Source organism: Nesoenas mayeri, assembly GCF_963082525.1.
Source record: "Nesoenas mayeri genome assembly, chromosome: 16".
NCBI lineage: Eukaryota > Metazoa > Chordata > Aves > Columbiformes > Columbidae > Nesoenas > Nesoenas mayeri.
Genome location: NC_137562.1, coordinates 11819756 through 11840858, shown reverse-complemented (window position 1 = coordinate 11840858; position 21103 = coordinate 11819756). Strand labels below are relative to the sequence as shown.

The window sequence follows — 21103 nt, the reverse complement described above, 5'->3', positions numbered from 1 at the left end:
GTGTGTGTCCCAGACGTGCAGCAATTCCAGGGACAACCGGGGCAGCGTCAGCCGTCCCGTGCGGGTCCCTGGAGACCTGGGCCCGCAGCCGGGACAGCGTTTGGGTCTCGTTGCTTGGCTGCTGGTGAAATATTACAGCGGTGAATTTTCTGTATGCGTATGGCCATTGCATTGCATCAGGCTCTCCTGCAAAGCGTGGCAGACTGGGGGGAATACAAGGGGGCAGCGTGTTCCGTTTTCGTATAAAAATAACAATGCAGAAACAGATGAAGCTATTTGGATCCCGCTGCTGCAAACAAAATAGAGACATGGAAAGAATTCTGGATCCAGTTGCAAGGTGGTTCCCATGAAATACTCTGAAAGATCCCAATGTTTTTGTTAGTGTTATGGTACTGTAACTTTTTTATGGTGAAAAGCTAAACAAATTTTTATCATAGTCAAAAATTGTTTAAAAGTCGTTGGCAGTGGAATATATATATGTTTACCTTTTGGTTTATTAGCTTTCTCTCTTGTCAGCGAAGGGAAAAATCTCCAAGTAGTTTTCCTGGCTACACGTTAGTTACAGAGCTCTTTCTTTAGACATTTTTAAATGAAAATTTTGGCCATTTAATTTTGTTATATAGATGAATTATCAAAAAGGTCAAAATTAAAAATAGTTTCATGGGAACTATTTGGATTTAGCTTCAAAAAGGAACAGGATAAATGTATCACACTATCCTAGTTTAAAATACAAAAATGGGTCTTGCAGAGATAGGAAGCAAAAGCAGTGCTTTACCAGCGCTCCAGCCAACCTGCAAGAGGTGGTAACATCTCACTGGGGTGGAGATTGGCTTAAATACAGATATTGTGGGGTTTAAAGCAAACTGCAGCCTGGGGGAGAAAACACTTGCTGCTTTAATGTGGGTGAGGAATTACGGGGCTGGGCTGGGGGGTTTTGGACACTCCAGGCAAAGCTAAAAACCCCTGGGGGGGCTTTGGTGCTTGGCAGAGGGTTAGAGGGTGAAATGCTCCTGTCCCAGGGCTGGGGCAGTGGAGGGACAGACAGGGGGTGTCAGGTCTGTGCTCTGCTTTTAGTGTTTATAGGAAGGAAGAGGAAGAAGGTTAGCGGTGTCCTACTTAAATTAAGCTACTCTTAGGCTTTAAAAACAGGGCTGTTAGGTTTCTGAAGACTTGCAGAGCTCCTGTGCTGTCTACAGCTATGGGATGATTTGCCTTTCTGCAGCCAGAGGAAGTTTCATCTCCAGCTCGGGGGGTGAAGAAGGAAGGGCAGCCCCCCACACTGCTGCCAGCCTCATAAAAATAACCCTGTGAATGGGTTTTGGTCCTTGTAATAGTGAGGAGGAAGAAGCAAAAATCATGTGTTCAGGGAGAGTGGGTTTGACGTCCATGCACCTGGGCACAGGTGTGACCGCTGCCTGTGGGCAGGGTTGAACACTAGGGTGAGACAAAGGGCTCTCTGTGCTAAAATACCAAATACTGCAGTGACCCAGGAGCAGTGGGACGTATTGGTGACTCTGCTATGGGTGGGAGTTCAGAGGAGGTGCCTTGTTGGCTTCTCCATAGGCTGCCTGGCCCTGCTCTGCATTCTGCTGGGCTCTGTGGCTGTCACAGCAATACACATAGTTGCTAATTTTACTATTTTCTGGCTCTCACAAGAACAGTTGACTGACCTTTCCCAACCCTGTGGATGTATTTAATTTGCACAGATTAAGAATTAACATGTTGAAATACATATATATATATATTTTACATCTCATAGAAGGTTTTCTGCTTAATTTGGGAAGGGAGTGATTTTATGAGTGTCTGAAACTAGGACAAGGGAACGAAGCAAACAGCCTGATTAGTGCCCCTGCTTATCCTCAGCCGTTTTCTGACATTTCTGGTGGATTATTCAGGCTGTGATGATATTCTGGCGTGTTCCGGAGCGCAGTACAAACTGCCTCTCTTCAGGTGCTCATAATTCACGCTCCATTAGGATGTCGATGTAGGGAATACTTGGCTGGATGTCGGAGCTTGCCAGGCATGATGAGATTGAGTTCATCTCGTTAAACTGCGTTCTGAAGTGACAATCCAGTATTTATATATATATATATATATGTATATAGAAATATATTTTCCCTTAGCAGTAGCATCCCCTTAGGAGAGCAGCACGTCTTGCTCCGAACACAGATGCCGATGTGGAAGAGCATGCGATGGCCACCCCGACAGCTGCTCGCTCAGCGTGTGCCAGGCTGTCGCAGGTGTTGGACGGTCATGCAAGGCTGTGGGAAGACTTTTATTCGCTTCAGAATTGATTCACGGCACACAAATCTGAGCACGCATCTGTAGGGACTCAGCATCTGACTAAACAGAAAGTAGCCTGTTATTTTTAAACCCATTAGGAGCAACAATGCAGTGACAAAGTCTGAAGCAGAGAAGCTAACATTTTGGCTCTTTTATCAGAGTATTTGAAAATAAGAAGTGGGTAAAATGGTGAGCACGCCAGCAGTCTCACAGCGTGCTGAGCTGACTCCCACTGCTGCTTTTTGCCCACAGATGTGTCAAAGACCAGTTGCTGGACTTGAGGACCTTCTCCCTAATCTCAACAGGTGATAATATCCAGATGAGTGCTTGATGTTTTCTCTTCTTCATTTTCAACCCCAAACTAACATGCACCATCTTTCTTCATGGAGAAGAAAGCAAGAATCGACTCTTTGGTTTTGACCTTAAGAGTGAAGTTTGTGGCTGTGGGAAATGAAAGCGCCTGTGAGACTGTGTTTGAGCTGAGGGTAGAGCAGGAGGATCTGGTGTAACGTACCGCATAGCTCGGGCTGTATCTCCTTTGCAGACTGTCAGTCCTGTCCCCGCGCTGGGTGCTGCCTGCAGAGCGCTCTGCTGCCACAGACCTTCATCCTTCTCATCCCCCTCATCTTCTACATGATGTGCAACATGCTCCGAAAGGTGCATCGACTCTGACAAATGGGTTTTTCTCTGTTTTCCCACTGGGGTTGTCAGTTCTCCATGCTTCCTAAGTGCTGGTTTGTACCCTCATTTTGGGGCAAAGATGAAGAACCCGGGTGTGAAACCAGAGAGCAGAGTCTGCCCTGGTTCATACCCTGTGTGTGTGTGTGTGTGTGTGGATGCAGATGCAAAATGCAAAATGTGATTTTTTCCAGAGCTTTGCAATAGGAACCAATGCAACCTGAAAGTAAGTGTGCAACCGATTTTTCTCTTCTTGATATGTTTTTTCTTGCCTTGCACCCCAAGGTGAAGTTTGGGAAGGTAAAAAGCTAATTTGGCTGTTTTGCCAGATCCTTGGTGTGTATTGGGTGGCCTGTGTTGGTGCTGCCTGGCCGTGTGCTTTGGGTACCAACATGTTCCATGTTTGGAAGCGGTTGGTTAATTTAGGAGCAAAGCCAATTGAGTTGAAATTCATCAATTCCTAATCTCAGGGTTGAATCAATATCAATTAGTTCTAAAGTACGTGAGGGTCTGTAGCACATGTATCATGCTGGTTTTGTTTTATGTCGATAGCATCCAGCAAACTGAGCAAACATGGAGGAGAAAATTGAAAGCAAACTGGAAAAGGAAGGTACCAAACACTTGGGTGGAGGAGAAGGAGGTGACAAGAGAGGAGATGGTGCCAGGATAACGGTGAAAGGGGCACGCTCTGTCCCTCAGAAACATCAACTCAATAAACATCTAGTGTAGAGCGGTTCTGTGTGGTAGTAATAATTACATAATCGTGACCTTGTGGTGAGCTATTGCATTATTCGCATAGATTTTTCAAGACTTGATGTTCTCGGAGCCTGGAGAGTCCTGTCCGTAGCAGAGAGGAAGGGCTGTGAGGAGTCTTGGTTCTCCAGAGAAGGCAAATACAATTCTGGGTGGCAGGCAGTTCTGTCACAGGAAAACTTCTCATCATCCATGAGAAGTGCTGGAAGCATATTTAGGAAGGGAGCTCTCCAAAGGATGCTCCGTGCTCGTCAGGGCTCCGTCACCTTACTCATCTTTGTCCATTACTGGCTTGTCTGGAGGGAACTTCTAGTTATTTGGTCTAGTGTCACAGAATTAGGGAAAACAAGATAATGAGGTCCAATTAATAAAGAACAAAATGATGGAATATAATTAATGCCAGTCAAGAAGGACTTAGGGAAAATGAGTCTTAGATGTTTTTTTCCCTTGAGTTTTAGTAGGAGCAGGTATCTGGGTAAATGTGATAAGCATGTAAGGGTTTTGTCCTAGAACAACATGACCCTAAAAAATGTGATAGTGATAAATGGCTTAAAAAACTTACTTCGCATCTCAAGAAGCAGTTGTCAAGGAACAGTCTCAAAGGCAGGAGGCTCTTTCGAAGGGCTGGTGCTATTTGCAGAATCACAGAATGCCCTGAGCTGGAAGGGACCCATAAGGATCATCGAGTCCAACTCCTGTCCCTGCACAGGACACCCCACAGGTCACACCGTGGGTCTGAGGATGATGTCCAGTCTCTTCTTGTACACTGTCAGGGCTGTGACACCTCCCTGGGGAGCCTGTTCAGTGTCCAGCACCTCTAAGTGAAGAACCTTTTCCTCATGTCCAACCTGAACCTCCCCAGCACATCTTCCTGCCATTCCCTCGGGTTCTGTTATTGTTCACTAGAGATAAGAGATCAGCACCTGTCCCTCCTCCCCTAAGCTGTGGGCCGTGATGATATTCAACGTTTTCATTTTATTTGGAGCAGGCATGAGTTTAAACCTTACAAAATTCACAGGCAATGTACCCATTATCAGGACAATAAATAGCACTGAGGATGGGAGAGTGGCAAAAAGCTGTCTGGACCTTTTGCTGTCTCCTTTCAAATAAAATCTTTTCTTACATATTTCTTAATATATTAAGAATAATTCATTATATTTATTATTATTCTTTATATATTATAATGTTGTACAAGGATGTACCAGCAGGACAGGCAGGAGCTGCAGTGTCCAGGAGAGGTGTGATGCTGTTCCAAGAGGTCACTGTGCTCTGGGGAGCTGCAAGCAGAAGGGGGTGAAGATGAGAATACAAGAGAATACAAGCTGATTTTTTATTGTCTCTGTACATGTTTTTGCACTAAAATGCCATCTCCAGTTCTGCCATGTTCTCAAAGGGGCGTTTAAAACCTGGGGAGGTCATTAAAAAGATTCAAGGCCAGGAGAAAAAAAATGCTAGAGCATACGAAACATAAAGAGCTCAATCTATTTAACTTGTCAAAAAATACTGAGAGATGACTTGATAACACCGCGGAAGAGCCTTCATAGCGAGAACACAAAGCAGCCCCTGCAGTGGAGAAGGACATTAGAAAAACTGATGGCTGAAAGCTGAAACCAGGCAAATTTAAGTCACATCTTTAAATATTGAGTAGTAAAATAAACTGCACAGGCAAATGGCAGATTCTTCATCTCTCGATATCTTCAAATCCGGAGTGAATGGCTTTTTTGGAAGGTATTCTTTAGCCAAACGTAAATTGTTTGGCTGAGCAGAACAAAATCTAAGCGCCTGTCAACACAAAACTTGGCAGAGTGGTTGTTCCCTTCTGGTTCTTGGCGTCTGTGAGGTGCTGGCTGTCTCCAGCCTGGCTATTTGGGCAAAAAATTTCTTCTTCTCAAGGTCATTCTGAAGTAGAATCTGCTCTTCAGCTGCGTGTTGCACTGTATTCTTGACCAGCCACTTAACCTTTGTCGTTTACTGCTTCATTGGAAAAGGTGCAGAAAATCAATCTGGTGACCCCACAGAAAACATCAGTGCTACTCTTACTTGTTCCAGATACCACTAACAATTATATAAAGACGAATGGTTTTGCCAGGCAACACCCTCACAGATGATCCTTGATTTGCAAAGCTGTTGAAGCACAAGATTTCGGGTGAGGGAGGAGGCACAGCCCCTGGACGATGGGCAGAGAAGGTTGTTCTTGGGTGACTGTGGCTTGTGAAATGGTTTTGGTCCCCAGACAAGCAGTGCAGCTTTGTACATATTTCTTTCCTTTCCAGATGTGCCGTTTATGATCTGCCCATCTCTCCCAACGGAGAGGGTTAAAACACGGTATTTTTGTAATATGCTGAGTGTGAGTAAAGTTTGACTAAAGGTTTAAGGGTGTGATTTAGGAAGCTCTGTCGCATTTCTGGGGGCATCTCTTGTGCTTACGTCCATCTCATCCTGTTTCAGTCTTTACTCTGGCCACAGTGGTTTGGAAACTTGCCTTTTTGACAAAAGTTTCCTCCCCTTCTGTTCAATGGAAACTTCTGACAAAAAGCAGACTGGAGGGGAAGGAAGCTGGAGAAACCTTTCTCTGGAGTACGGGGAGATGGTTTGTGAGATGCAGCAGTCACTCTGGATACCTGCCTGGAGGAGGAGGGAGGAATAAAGGACTCTTGTCTTCTATCTTCTTGTGTTCCATAGTTTTTCCTTTATGTGTGTATATATAGATATAGATATATATATATGTTTTTAATAAGAATATCTATGTGTCGTAGCTGTGAAAGCAATCAGGAATACTAGAAAGCCACCCCCAGGTAGGAAGCCAGCAGCGCAAAGCTGCGCATGTGGTGCTACAGCTGAACTTGTGCTGCGCCAGCGGATCGTCTCCAGTCCGGTGTCCTCTGCCGCCCGGCTCCACGGTGCCGCCTTTCCTGGCCTTTGGGTCCTTCTGCTTTATGCATTAGCTTTGAATCGGGAGATGGCTAATAGGGGGCAGCAAGCTCTAAAGCCCCGCTCTGTCCCAAGCCTCTAGTTTATTGCCAGATGTTGGTGCGTAATCTTCTAAGTATGAATGTCTCCAGGCATTAGATTGGGAAAATAAGAGATTTTTTTTCTTTTTTGAAGCAGATGGACAACAGGGCATTTTTAATTTGTTTCTTATATTTGTCATTTGCTGCTTTGGCTCTGATTGCCTACAAGGCTCTCGTAAGGACGAACCTTAAAGGCGCGGAAGGATATAGATGACTAAAAGGTTGTTTGTGGAGGTGGATGTGAGACAAATGAAATGGACCATCAAGCTCTCTGAGAGGAGCCCATAAACCCCGTCAGAGGATCCAGCAGAGCTGCACAAGGCTTGGAGGAGGTGCAGCAAAGGGACCGGCTCTGCGGCCACTGGGAAGTCAGGCTGTTTCAGGAGGCTTTGCTTTTGTTGATGCCTATATTATTATTCTTGCCTGAAGGCTCGGATCTTGAACACATGTTAAAAATGTTTTACGTTTGTGTGACTTCCTGATTTATACAATGTGCTCCGTACATTGCTGTAGGCAGACAAAGACAAAGCGTAGTTAATGTTAACCCAGAACACGCGTATTCTCTCCTCTTGGCCCGTGGGAACATGCACACACGTGCTGAGCCGTATGTGGGGACAGCAGCTGGTGCAGAGCCCTGGGGCCAACACATTCACCCAGTTGGAAACCTCATGATACCAGAGGAAAAGGGACTTTATAGCCGTGTTTATTGGAGAATTTTTGTCTCTGCATTTCAGCATAAGTGTAATTTGAGAAGCAGGATAGGAAGCATTTCTGATATCTTATGGATTTTTTTTAGGTGCCTTTTCACACAAGATCTAACAAGAAGTATTTTAGGTCAAGCAGCTTGCTAGTCAACATTCTGCGTATTTTAAACAGGTTCTTACAGATATCCCCATGTTTCTAAAGTAGTTGGGAAGGACTTGTTCTCTTTAATATCTGGGGATCCTGAGTTCTCTAGACTCAGTCGCCGAGTCATTTCTTCTCCAGGGGTGGCATTCAAAAAGCTGGTGGCTTTCTGAGAGCACCCTGGGCCAGAGGTTTGTCACCTGAATCCAGGTTAATGGCTGGGCATTACTAAAGGATTTTAATCATTCCGTAAACTCGTAGCAGATGTGTTTCAGGATGAGTGCTGCTGTATGTGGGTTGAAATCTGGAGCTTCCTAACACTAGCTAAAGCAATTAATAGTCATGGTATTCATTACATATTCATTACATAACGTGGTTTGTTCTGAGCAACAGGCCGCTCGAGATGGAGGATGAAAATAGCAGCTGTTCATTTCAGAGGGCTGAGTCTCTGAGGGCTGCACCCCGGAGGAACCAGAACCTGCTTAGTTCCCTTTGCATTGTGGCCGAGGGTGTCTGCAAAGGGAAATAGCCCCCTCTGGGGTGTTCTGCTGTTGGTGCCTTTCCAGGTGCCACCGGGGAACATTTTGGCTGTGCCCAACCATTCCCCTATGGCACATCTGGGAGGGATCCTGCCTTCACATCACCTCTGGCCTTTTCCTCGCATCTACTCCCTTGATGGGACCTGCTGCTCCACACGGTCCGAGGCAGCAACATGGGATTTAGGAGCTGTTTTGGGGCATGAGCAGGCTGTGTGCCTCGGCTCTGCCCATGGGTGCTGATGCCGTGACCCCAAACCAAGCAGCTCCATGTGGGCCTGTGTGCACCTGCACTCTGGGCATAGTTAATTGGTACAAATGGTTGGAGTAGGTGAGGTGGTACGTGTGTCTTGGGTTTCTGCTGAGCTCTGGCCTGCTGGAGCACTGGGTTGGTTCCAAAGGTGACTGGGAGCTGCTGATGAAGCAGGACTGAGTAACAAAATGCTGTGTGAGGGCAAAATGCTGCCTGGGTGCCAGGTGCTGGGCCTGAAATACCTTCTCTGCTTCTTCACTCTGTCACTGCAAAAGGCTGCGTTAGCAATAGCTGACTGTCTGACTCCCTTTTTGTTCCTAGATGGGGATGGTCGGAGACTGAAAGGAGCCATCCAGAGGAGCACAGAAACAGGACTGGCTGTGGAAATGCCCAGCCGGACCGTCCGCCAAGCCAGCCACGAGTCCATTGAGGACAGCATGAACAGCTATGGATCGGAGGGAAAGTGAGTCGTCAAAAGGGAGCTGGGTAATCCCCTGAGGGAGGCACTGTTCTTCTGATACTCACTAATCTATGTCCAGTCTGATAGACGATGTGTTCATCTGACTTTCTTATGCTGCAGGTGTACTACCCGCTCAACGCGAGTGGAGTGGATCTTTGTCTGCATAGCTGGCACATACTCTAGCTGTTTATATACTTTTTTTTAGTTTCCTCATTATTCTGAGCTGAAGCAGATTCAGGGTGAATAGCTGAGGCTCATTACTGGTAATAAATTGTAAGCTGATATTCTTTAATGTTGCACAATAGTTGTCCATCTTCCTTATTTCAAGATAGCCATTTGGTTTGGGGAAAAAAAAAGAACTCTGAAGGTGATGAAAAGGGTGCAAGTAGCAAAATAATCTTTCTAATATCAAAATACACATTTAGAAGCTTGTATGTACCTTTGGTAACAAGCTTTCTTTTGTTTCGTCTGAGTTAGTATCCTAAAAGAGTGTATTTTAGAAGTGGGTTTTGACTCTGGGTTTTACCACACTTTGCTGCACTCAGGCTTTATACCAGAATGCAAAGCAGGGGATCCTTAAGGCAGAACGTTGAGGGCTGACTTGTCTTCAGTTCTCATTTTTGTATTTCCATTATTAGAAGCCATATATGGAGATAATCATCATTTTATTACAATGACCATTCATGGGAATCTTTGGAGACGAAAAAAGCCCAGTATTTAGAACCAGAGGCGATATATACCATCAGATTCTGTGCTTCTAGGTATAAGGCCAAAATGTTTGTATACCTAAAACATGCTCTGTTTAAGCCAAGTACCACACTTGGCATCTCTCTGTACACTCTCTCTAGTCCTACGTGATATTCCAAGTACATTGTGCTGCTCAAGTGCTAGGGTAGTCCAAAGGCGCTCTCAATTAACGTGATTCTGGTGTTAAATAAGTAACAGGCTGTAAATGAAGAGAGACTTTCTTTAGCGTTAGAAGTAGGCTAATCCTGGAAAGGCATTGCAGATCTGTGCTGAAGGTTGGAAATAGTAATGAGGCACAGGCTGCGACAGCAATCTTGTCACTCCCAAGCTGTGATGTACCTTGTCTGTTCTGTGAGCTGCTGTCTCCGGGGAAATATTCCTGCTACCCCAGCACAGTCCTGTGGCTTGGAGTTCTGCCTCCTCTATGAGATGCACAGGATTGGTGATTAAGTTCAGTCCCTTGGCAATATGGGGCAAAAATCTGCTTTCATGCCAAGTCAGATTATTTCCTTTTATATTTACATAGCTTACCCTCCTGGGAAAGGGGTATAATTCTACAACAGGTCTGTGTCCTGTCGTCACGTATGCTGGCTGCTTTGGTTGGGCTTTCTTGGAGTGAGAATATTCCTGCCAACAAAATATCACACCCATACAAGCACTGTTTTATCCTGGAGACAGGCGGCATGTATCTTATCAGCTCTACAAAGACAGAAAAATCCTGTCTTGCAATCCGAATGTCTTTATCAGAACAAGCCTAACATTTGGTATTCCAACCCCAAACACAACCAGAATATCCTCGCCAGCCCCTCTGCCAGTGACCGAACAGTTTCTCCTCTTTAATTCTCCGAGAAGTGTGCTGTGTCCTGGGTGCTTTGTTCCTAGTGGGGTAATTGATCTCCTCTGGGACGCTGGTGGGAATTGCAGCGATCTGTCTGAGCTGCGAGTGATAAGCAAACAGGGCTGAAAGCACAAAGAGCTAAGAGGGCTCTATTCTCTTGAAACATGGTGGGAGGGGAACTTCTCTGCTTACTTTTCCTGCAGCAAAGAAAGGAATTGTTTGAGGAATAGCTCCGAGAGACAGAAACGTATTCTCCTAAATCAGATTTCTCTTGACCTCTCTCGTTTGCTGTAGCTGTGTTCTCAGGGAGGCAAAATGAAGATTTATATGACTGTGTTAGCAGTGGCAAGTTTATTTTCTGTCTATTTAATGTTGGGGATAGCTCGAGCTGTCTGCATCTGACTGATGCAGATGCTCCCAGGTCCGAGGCAGTTTTCAGCACTGAGTGTCAAAAACTGGGTTTTCAGCAAGATGAGGTTGCCCTAGTTCTTCCTACCCATGCATCTCTTCAGCACATTCACACTGGGAAGAAAGTGGATTCAAAACATCATCTTCCAAGAGCTTGAGCTTGTTTCCCAAATTCAATACCTTTTCCTAATCCTTTTCAATTTAAGGATGAAAAGGACAACTTCCAAAGGCGACACACTGAAATTTGGTGAAATTTTGCTGCAGAAGGCCTTAAATACCTGTTCTCAGTCATACAGGTGTACTTTTAAAGGTCTGTATGTTAGTCGTGATGAGCTGCAGGCAGCTACAGCTGCTCAGTGCCAGCGCAAAGCATGGCAGTCGAAGAGTTTTCTGTAGCGCATGATTCTGAGCAACGCTGCTTTTTGTTTGAGTAGCAGAGTGCATGAAATGCACTTACGGAGAGGCTTATTACATAGGGCTATACTTCTCAGATATGCTTCAAGATAATATTCCCTTGAGGGTTTTACCTGGTGGTGAAGTGTAATGAAGATTAGCTGCTCTGAAGGATGTGTCGACTGGAATTGAAGCTCATGCGCAAGCCAGCGAGTGCCAACAATGTCAACACTCCGCTCCATTTGATTTTTTGCTATACATTAAGTCCCTCAGCTATATTACCCAGCTTTTGTACTGCACAGTGGTTGTGCTCCAGTGCAGGAAATTAATATAATAAAACTCAATGTGAGAGCTTACGGAAGGGAAAGGTGATATTTATTCTAAACAAAGCTGTTTTCAGTCATTCCCGCTTCTGGGTTTCGCTCACTTGTGCTCTCAGCTCCCTGGGCAGGTGCTGCAGCCACACTGGGGGGGACCAGGAACACCCTCTGCCAAACCTTCACCATGTCCTCTGAGTTGTTCCTCTCAACAGACGGGCTCTGGGGATGGTTTTTTACACTTTCTAGGACTTTCCTGTTATTATGGGGTATCTCTCACCTCAGGCTCTTGGTTTTTTTGGCTTTCGTAGATCTTCAGCAGTGCTGCTGCCTTTATGTTTCCTTGTTCAGGGGCTGTTGATGTGCTCTAACTCTGTCCTCCTGTGGCCAGGGGACAGGTTTGCTGCTGGCAGGTTGGTTGTGCTTTCACACACACAGATGTTTCCATTTCTAATTCATCCAGACCAGTCTCGGTACTGGTTACAAACCTCTACGGAAGTGGATATTTCATTCTATGTATGTCCTTAAAAACCTCCACGAAAGGCCAGTTCCCCCCTGTAGTAGGTGCCTACCGGGCAGTCTCAGGACACCAAGATTACTGCAAGGATAAAATTCCGAATATAGGAATAGCTCACAAACAAACCCTTGAGCTTTGACAGGGATCTGCAGCTCCATCCTGGCTCTTGCACAACCTACATCTTGCTTTGGCTGGGTTTTGCTGCAGCTGCACGACACCATGTGCAATGTTCAGAAAGCAAGAGATTCTCGACTTATGTGTCACTCACTCCTGCCAACCACCTTCCTTTCTGAAAATGGAGCAGAAGGACAAAAATGGAGCTGGAACAAAAGACTGCGAGCTGCCATAGTCCCTAATAAGTGGTACTTGTCAGCTTTTTTGTTCTTGCTGGCTACTGCTGAGATGATTAAGTTATGGAGAGCTAAGGTGATTTTTACCTTAGAAAAGCACAGCAGGTGATGAGTAGCAAAGACTTAGAGGATTATTCTTGTCTTATCTGAGATGAGTCTGCCTGTCCAGCAAGGAATCATCCCTTCGTTAGCCAAATCATCTCTCTTTTCCCATGGCGAGGGCAGTGCCAGGCTGAGCCCGGCCCGAAGGCGCCGCTGCGGCCGGGCTGGAGGCAGAACACAGCCTGGCATGTGTGTGCCGGCAGCTCACGCCTCTCGATTTTGCTCTGTTTTGTGCTGGTTTTGCAAGATATGGCTTGTACCACTTATCCTGTCTGATGTGAACCAATGCAGGGACTTAGGCTGGCAGAGCTGCCTGCCCTTGGAGCATCACCATGGAGCAGTGACTGAAAGTGAGCTGGAGAAAACACTGGCCTGACCATGTGAGGATTCACTTTTCTTCACCAAAAATTAGCCATCGTCGTTTGAGAATTACCAAAAGCCTTGATTCCTGAATGCATCGTTCAGGTGATTGATGTCTTAGCTGTTCACTGGATGTCTATTTTTCAGTATCCAAAGCCGGGGAACTTCTAGACTCTTTTATAGCAAATTATCTTTAGTGCTCTCCTTTTATCCAAGTCCTTTTAAAGAAATACAATGAAATGTGTTGTTAATACAGTCCAGGCTATAGGAAATCAAGGCCTTCAGAGATGCAAACCAGGAAAGCCATGGGGATTGTTTCTGCAATATGCCAAGAAATGAGTCAACCTGTTCAGCACCAGCACATTTTTTGGTGCCGTTGAGCTTGACCAGCGCAGCTCAGAGAGGACATGACCTTGAGAGCTGCAGTTACAGCAGTAAATACAGTGAATCCCACTTCCAGCAGCCTCTTGGGAACAGGCAATATTGCTCTCTGAAGACAGGTAGCTATCTTTTATTCAACGCGTCTGAGATGACTTGTGATTGCTAAAAACAGAGCTGGGCTGGTGAGGCGGGGAGGGGAATGGGGGAGGCCTTTGTACATAATTCACTGCACGGTTTTTATAGCTCCGTTTAGGTGGCAGGATTCGTAGAGCAGACGGAACCGGCTACATGAGCGGAGTACAGTGTGTTACAGCACATAAGACAGCACGTCACGGTGCTAAAAATGCTCCGGAAAGTGGAGTGCCCGGGAGAGCAGCGGAGCCGGTTCGAGGCAGAGCAGGTTGTGCGGGTGGAGGGGTGAGGTTGGTTTGGGTCCTGTGGGAATCGCTGCTCACAGAAACCCCCCCCAGCCAAGATGAAGGCTCCTGCGTTATTCACATCCACTCCAACAGGGTAAGGGACTGTGTGCCCAGTCCCCTGACAATGCAGTCAGATGCATGTCGCATTAATAATTCCTCATGTGCACCATGAATATTTTAAGGATTGGGGCAGTGGACATTAAATTAACCAGTTATGCCATCTTCCTTAGCTGATAGGTATCTACTTGGCTTCCGCGTGTAAGATGCGGTTTAAAAGAGCTTATCATGCAATATGGATGAGTGTGATTGTAATACAGAACATTTCTGCTCCCTGAAATTGGAGTTCTGATGGTGTGGGTTTTGGTTCGGTTTTGTTTGGTTTTTTTTAATGCTCAAATAAAATAACTGCCAAATATGTTATCGGTCTCAGAGGAGACTTCCCCTCCCTTTCTTTCTTCTGAATGAGGGAAGCATGTGTTGCTGTCCCAGTTTTTAAAGGCAGAGCTGGAGAACATAGCTATGCATTGGGTACAGATGTATAGCAAATCTGTTAGTTCAGCTGTGCAAGTCAAACCATTAAGTTGCTTGGCTGTGTTTAGGCACCTTGCTTATTAATTGCAACTTTGTGTGCTAAGAGGACAAAAAAAAGGTGCCTTTTAGAAAATACAAGAACAGAACAATAATTTCCGAACCCTGGCCCCAGACACATCCCATGTACATCCTGGGCACGGTGGGCACCTCTTCAAGAGTGTGTCAGCTCTAGAGGCTTGAATCGATGGCAAATAGGTGGTTTTGTGGATAGTGTGAATAAATCCATGAAAAGCACAAGGCAAAATGTTATCTTCTGAAAATAGCTGTTGTCTGGGTGTGTTGGGGGCGGCTTTGGCTTCACCCCCCACCCCGGTGGAACCCGCAGCAGTGCAGCTCGGCAAAAATCAAGTGTGATAAAGAGGCAGTAATGGGGATTTGGTCCAAGGAGGAGACACAAAAAGTCATCTTAGAATCCCCTTCTTCTTGATAGAGCTCCTCAATAACGGGTGTCACACTCAGCCTGCGAAGGGAGGAGATGAACACCTCGCTCTGCATTTATTCTGCGTGGACACGGCAGCGAGTGTGTGGCCATTACAAGTTGGTACAATTGAGACCAGTCCCAAAGCGTTGTAAGGTAGAATTAAAAAGCACTGTATCGAGGGCAAAAGAAAGGAAATAGGTTGGCCTGTGCTTCCAGTTGATAACTCACAAATGGTGTTGAGGATTTATGTGCAAAGAGGGAAGGACTGGAAAAAGATTTGTAAGGAAAAAGTAAAGCAAAGCACAGGAATAAATTACCTAGGGAGGTATTTTAAGAACGGGTCAGACAGGCAGCTGTCACAAATGATGTAAAATAAAGCTGCTCTGGCCTTGGACCTGGGTGTGCGCTCGATGACCTGTGGATGTGCCTTCTTGCCATATTTTCTGCGAGTTTTGCAAGGTTTTGACAAGCTGATTGTGCAGCCGCTTGCAGCAGCATAATGGTAAACCTGGCATCCAGATCCCCAGGAGCAATTTAAAAATAGCTTTAGAAAAGAGGTCAGACAAACTCCTCGTGGACAGGAAAAGAAATTAATGATACATTTTCCCTAAATGTGTCTGTGCTGCTCCACGCTCTGCATGCGGATGCGCAGGGAGAGGATGAGCAAGGCCGTGTGTACGGCATGAGAGGGATCGGCACAGGGGCTCCGAATTTGCTTCGTACCATTTTATATTGAAATCTGCATTGCCTGTCTAGGCGCTCAAATCCTGATCAGCTTCCAAGTGAGCTTTGAAAAGCCATTTCTCTATTTGAATATGTCTGAAGAAAAGTGACCTTGCTGTGAAGGAACCAACTGCTCGATGCTTTGCATGTGCAGAGGAGGGACATGAATATTTGGGTGGGTTGGGAAATGCTGCTGCCTTTAAGAAAAGCTGGCAAAGAGCCTTTAAGCCCCTCTTAAATTACACTACAGAGGACAGATTTCATACGCCCTGACCTACAGCGTGCAACACAGGAGCGCGGTCTTCAGAGACTGAATGATCAGGATTATGAATGTTGTGTTTAAAAAGAAGAACATCTAGGCAATTTCAGCCTGAGTTTGAGCAGACGGTGCCTCAGATTGAGCGAACACGCAGTTTTATTCTGCATAGAAACGCATCACAAAAGAAATAAGTAGTTGATGCGGTCCTGTGTTTTTGACACGGTCAGGAGGGGTGGTCAGGTCCCTGTTCTGTACCGGGGCTGTGTCAGGACATGGTTGGAGCTGCCTGCAGCCTCCAGCCTGGTGTCAGCATGGCCTTGTCTCCCTCTCGCGGGTGTCCACACGACTGCAGCAAGAGCACTTGTCCCCATCTGTCCCCAGCTGTGTGTGTGCTGTGAGGTGTCCCCGCCAGCCGGCTGCTGGGCCAGGGACAGTTTTGGCTTAGAAACGGCTGTTTTATCCATGTGTCTGAAATGGGGTTTGCAGCCTGTGCTGAGCCTGGGGGTGCAGGTGGTGCCTGCGCCAACAAAATTAACATTCGTGGGGGTTTCAGCTGTTGCTGCCCCACATCAGTGGGCTCAGAGACCCCGGGATCGATGGTGTGCGGTGTTGTCCTGCTCTGCGTCCTCACTCACAGCCCAGGGCTGTGTCTGCACGTCCTCCTGAAACATGTCTTTTGTTTGTCCGTGACACTCTGGAGGTCTCGCTGCTCTCGCTGTGCCTTCAGGTCACTAACAGAACCACATTCAACTTACAACCAGTTCCCCAGCAAAAACCGTAAGCTTTAACTTCATTACAATCACCCTCATTCAGCTGTGGCAAAGCAGAGCATGTGAATCACGATTAGTGAAAGCAGAGGGCCAGAGAAGAGAGAATTAATTTCTCTTTCCTGATCAAAAGGCTGCGCTGCCCTTGCTCAGAGGACAATTTGTGCCCTTTAGACAAAAAGCTGACAAGTGTCACATGTTAATCTGCTCCTTGTGCGGCTGTTTGTCAGCTCCAGGTGGCCCTGCCAGGGCACTGCTGGTTGTGACAGTTGTTTTTTTGCAAGTCAGCTGCTAAACGCTCCCACTTTATTCCTCCGGCTGTTTTTAGCACGTCTTTTCAAATCGGTGATATTGGTGATAACCAGGTTGTAGGGATCTCTCCCATTGAAGGACAAGCGCGTTTGGCAATGGGCTTTCCAGGCTGGTCTGCTGGCTGTCACCCGGGATGGAGTGTCACTGTCACCTGCGGCAGGTGTCACTGTCACCTTCAGGGGCACATCTCCCTGCCAGCACACCCGCTGTGGGGTTCAGCTGGAGAGCTGGTTGCTGGATCAAGGGCAGGTGAGAAACAGCTCGTTTTTGTGCGGAAATCAGGCAGGAAAAATCTGCTGAGTGTGCAGGAGAGAGCTCTTGGGAGCACAAGCACCAGGGCTGTGTTTAAACACCTGAAAGGAATCACTGTTGTGCCTGGAGCTCTTTTCCTCCCCGCTTCAGCTGCGTGAAAAGCAACTGAGTCAATGGGGCATGGCTGTCCCACTGATCTCAGAGCCAAACCGTACACGGCCCCCTCACCTCAGCATCCCAGCTCCTCTCTGAGCACTTGACAGACACAGCTCAGCAAGATGGATTTGAGCATCCTAAATTTAGCCGATGCAGCTAAATGGTTCCTGCTGTTTCTAATTCACATGCATTCTAAATTTTTGCAGTTTTATTTTCCCCTTCCCTCTCCTCTCTAGGGAGAAGCAATGGATTTCTTGGAGGTGGCTTATGATTTTTCCAGACAAAAATTGTTTCCGTTCCAGGGTTATTGGCAATACCCAAATTTACGTCCAGGAATTGGTCAAAGCCGAGGAGCCTGATTTAGAGCTGCTGCTTCTAATGTCTAATAAAGCAGCCTCTGAAGGTCAGCCTCTGTGCAACAGAGCAGTCAGTCCTGCCAGCTAATGGCATCATCTATTCAAGAATTAATTCCCTACGTTTTCCCTTCCCAGTCAAATATAACAACAACAGGGGACATTAACTGTTTCACCTAATACTGACTTCCATATAGCGCCAGTAAACCTATTAATCGAGCCTGTTATCCAAACCGCTGGAGTCTTGACCTTGGCCTGTGTTTTTAAGCGGGTTTTTGCTGTTTCTCTTGCAATCACAAAGCAGCAGCAGCTTCATTCGGGCAGCGGCTCGACTGCTCCCCTTGCGATGGTCGGTGCTTGGGGCACAGCCCCGCAGTGACACGCTGTCCCCTCCCTGGAACTGGCACTGTTCATCACCTTGGGGTCATCCCGAGCCCTCCGACTCCTGCGTCTGTGCAGCGATAAGGGCAACGTTGGCTTTGCTGGAAACACTTCCAGTTGCTGTTAGTTCACCTTTAGCCCAACAGCTTGTGTTCTTATGCTTTTTCGCACTGTTCTTCGTTCTCTCCTGCTTCACGTTGGGGTATTGTTGATGTAGGCTGCAGTATCAGTTGTTCTGTTAGCAGATGATTTTGTTTGCTCCTGAGCTGCCCCAGCCGCTGGGCAGAGCCTTTGGGAGCAGTGTGGCCCATGGAGGGGCTGAGCTGGTGTGTGGAAGCACAAGGAGATTCTCTCCACGTGTGTATTGAGCACAGAGAAATATATGGCATCAGCCTTCAGTGCGATTCTGTGCCCAGCAGGTAAGGGGAAATGGTCTGCTGGCAGGTTTTGGGAATTGTTTTGAGTGTTCCGGGGCCAGAAGGAGGATTTCTCTTTGGTGTTGTGCAGCGAGCAGAGTTTCTGGGGGTGGTTGTCCCCCAGATTTGAGTCCCCACGGCAAGGACGGATGCCTGGATGTCTCTGGGTGCTCTGCAGCCTCTCGCAGCGTTAGCTTCGCTCAGCCCTGCGCTTCCCCTCCCCTGTCCTGGTCCTCAGCATCTTGTTAATGAGCTCAAGCATCTGTTCTGAGCACAGCAGTGAACATTTCCCTGAAGGGCTGTGAGTTGTCTTGCCAGCTCGTTATTTACGCGCTGGTTCAGGTCACACACTCCCCAGGGCAGGAGTGAGACCTGAGCTTGGCCCATTTATCTTCCATGAGTTGAGGAGAATAAAGAAAACATTTACCTTCTGGCTGATAGTCCATTCGTCTCCTGTTGAATCTTAGGTCTTTCTCTGTCAGGTCACTTTTTTTTTTTTTAAACTGTTTTAGGTTCTCTAAGCACTAGTTTTCATCCTTTTTTGACTCTCTATGGGCAGCTCAAAACGCCTGATCCAGCAGGCGTGAGGAGTCTCTGGTCCTCCCTGGAACAGGACTCGCTTTTCCCTCCTTGTATGGGCAAATCCTGAGCCTGATAAAACCCGTCTGGCTCCAGGCTCCCCCTTCCCCTCCTTTCCCCCCTGCAGATTTACTGGCCCTGGGGCTGGCTGTCTGTCTGTCTGCGCACAATCCAGCATCTCTGCCGTGGTCCTGTCCTCGGGGTCTGTCCCATCACGTTTGGCAGATGCCAGCTGGGAAATGGGGCAGGAGTTGGGTGGCCCCACAGCTGCCCCTGTCCCCAGGATGGACGGTGGCACCGGGGACATGCCTTGTGCCCCTGAGGAGTCGGTGACACTGAAAACCAAGAAGAATCTTCCCTGTAATTAATGCCAGTTATAAATCCTGCTGTATCTCAAAAATATCACCTGGAGCAAAATATCACAAAAATATTACATGTAGCTAAACTTCCTGGAAATCTGTGAGTTTTGCGAGGGAAAAAGGCTTCCGTAGTTGTCATTTGTTTCAGAGATATATTAAATCTGGTTCCTTTGTTACTGGGTTGCTTTAAAATGCAAATGAAACACTTACCGAAATCTATTTCTTTTGCAGCTTGAATTTCAGTGGAGTCCACCTGGCGTCTGCGGGGCAGTTCAGTGACTTTCTGGGGAGCATGGGCCCCGCGCAGTTCGTTGGCCGGCAGACCTTGGCCACCACCTCCATGGGTAAGGAACAAAAGGCGTTAGGTGGCTTTAATTTAATCTTGAACCAGACCGCTTCTACCAGCTGCTTAGTAACGTGTCCAGCGTCTGCCGCCCTCCTGCTCCCTGGCTCTGTTTCTCTCTCTGTTAAATCGAGTAAGTTTGGCTGAAGGGGTTTGCTGATATCTGCGGATGCGGTGTCAGTAGGCGAGCACCAGCTTTGTGCTTTCCTCATCACATCCGAAAGGCATAGACTAAGTAAAACGCAGCTAAAATCCTGGTAATGCATCCTGTTCATCTTCATGGTTTACTTGCTCTCTGAGGCCCACTGGGCTCTCTAAAGATTTTCCTGTGCTCCACCATAATTGCATTTTTCCAAAGCAAACTATAATTCAAGGGGCTTCAGCTTGGGAGAGATGAGGAGGCTCGATGCCGCTGAAGAGTGTGAGACTGAGTCACCCAAGCCATGTTTTTCCTGAGTAGCAAGTGCTAGGATGAGGGGAAATGGCCTCAAGTTGCACCAGGGGAGGTTTAGATTGGATATTAGGAAACATTTCTTCCCGGAAAGGGCTGTCGGGCATTGGAACAGGCTGCCCAGGGCAGTGCTGGAGTCACCAGCCCTGGAGGGGTTTGAAAGATGTGTAGATGAGGCTCTTAGGGACACGGTTTAGTGCTGGAGTTCGGTTATGGCTGGACTCAGTGATCTTAAGAGTCTCTTGCAAACAAAATGATTCTATGATTCTGTGTTAGAGGGCTGACATTAGAGATTGCTTTTGAAGGTGTGGGTTTGAATCACTCAGAGCTGCTCTAGATAACGCAGGAGATCAGGCACTCAGGGCCCACAGTTTGTTACAGCTTGTAGCAGGCATGACGTGAAAATTGGGGTTTTTTTAATATTTTAGTAGCTCACACATATTGTTTTCAGCGTCTTCTCTCTATTTTGTCATTTTGGCTTAGGGGACGTGGAAATCGGCTTGCAAGAGCGCAACGGGCAGCTAGAAGTGGATATCATTCAGGCTCGAGGACTGACACCAAAACCCGGCTCCAAAACACTGCCAGGTAGTGTGCTTTGACCTCCTGAAGTAATTCCCTGAGCCCCAGCCTCCTGCCGTGCTTGCAAATAGAGAAAATGTTAATTCCGCTTGGCTTCTGCAAGCATAAGCAGTCTGTATGCGGTATTGAAAACAAGGCTGATTGAGCACGTCTTCTCGCTGCTCTAAATGCCGTCTTTAGAAACAGCTGAGACATGGCACTCTGTCTTTTCTAAAGTGAGCATGAAGACTCTTTCATATTTGACCATGTTTATTTTTTCCAGCTGCTTACATCAAAGCTTACCTGCTAGAGAATGGCGTGTGCATTGCGAAAAAGAAGACAAAAGTGGCTCGCAAATCATTAGACCCTTTGTACAATCAGGTGTTACTGTTTCCTGAGAGCCCCCAGGGCAAAGTGTTACAGGTAAGATGAGCAAGTCTCAGGTCTGCCACGCTGTCTCTTCCACCTCTGCTGGAAGATATTAAGTCTGGCAAGGGATCTGGATAATTACTATAGATGAGAAAAAGCCA

General features: G+C 46.8%; 1 protein-coding gene across 1 annotated transcript in view; it reads left to right on the top strand.

Moving 5' to 3' along the window:
- The window catches only part of RIMS4 (regulating synaptic membrane exocytosis 4), a gene marked incomplete at both ends in the record, with an annotated part of 46398 nt that overhangs the window by 23290 nt on the left and 2005 nt on the right, over positions 1-21103 (top strand). Inside the window, 4 exons of the mRNA XM_080354741.1 lie at positions 8682-8823; positions 19453-19565; positions 20499-20600; positions 20857-20996. Coding sequence (XP_080210867.1) covers positions 8682-8823; positions 19453-19565; positions 20499-20600; positions 20857-20996 — 497 coding nt within the window. The remainder of the gene's footprint in view (positions 1-8681; positions 8824-19452; positions 19566-20498; positions 20601-20856; positions 20997-21103) is intronic.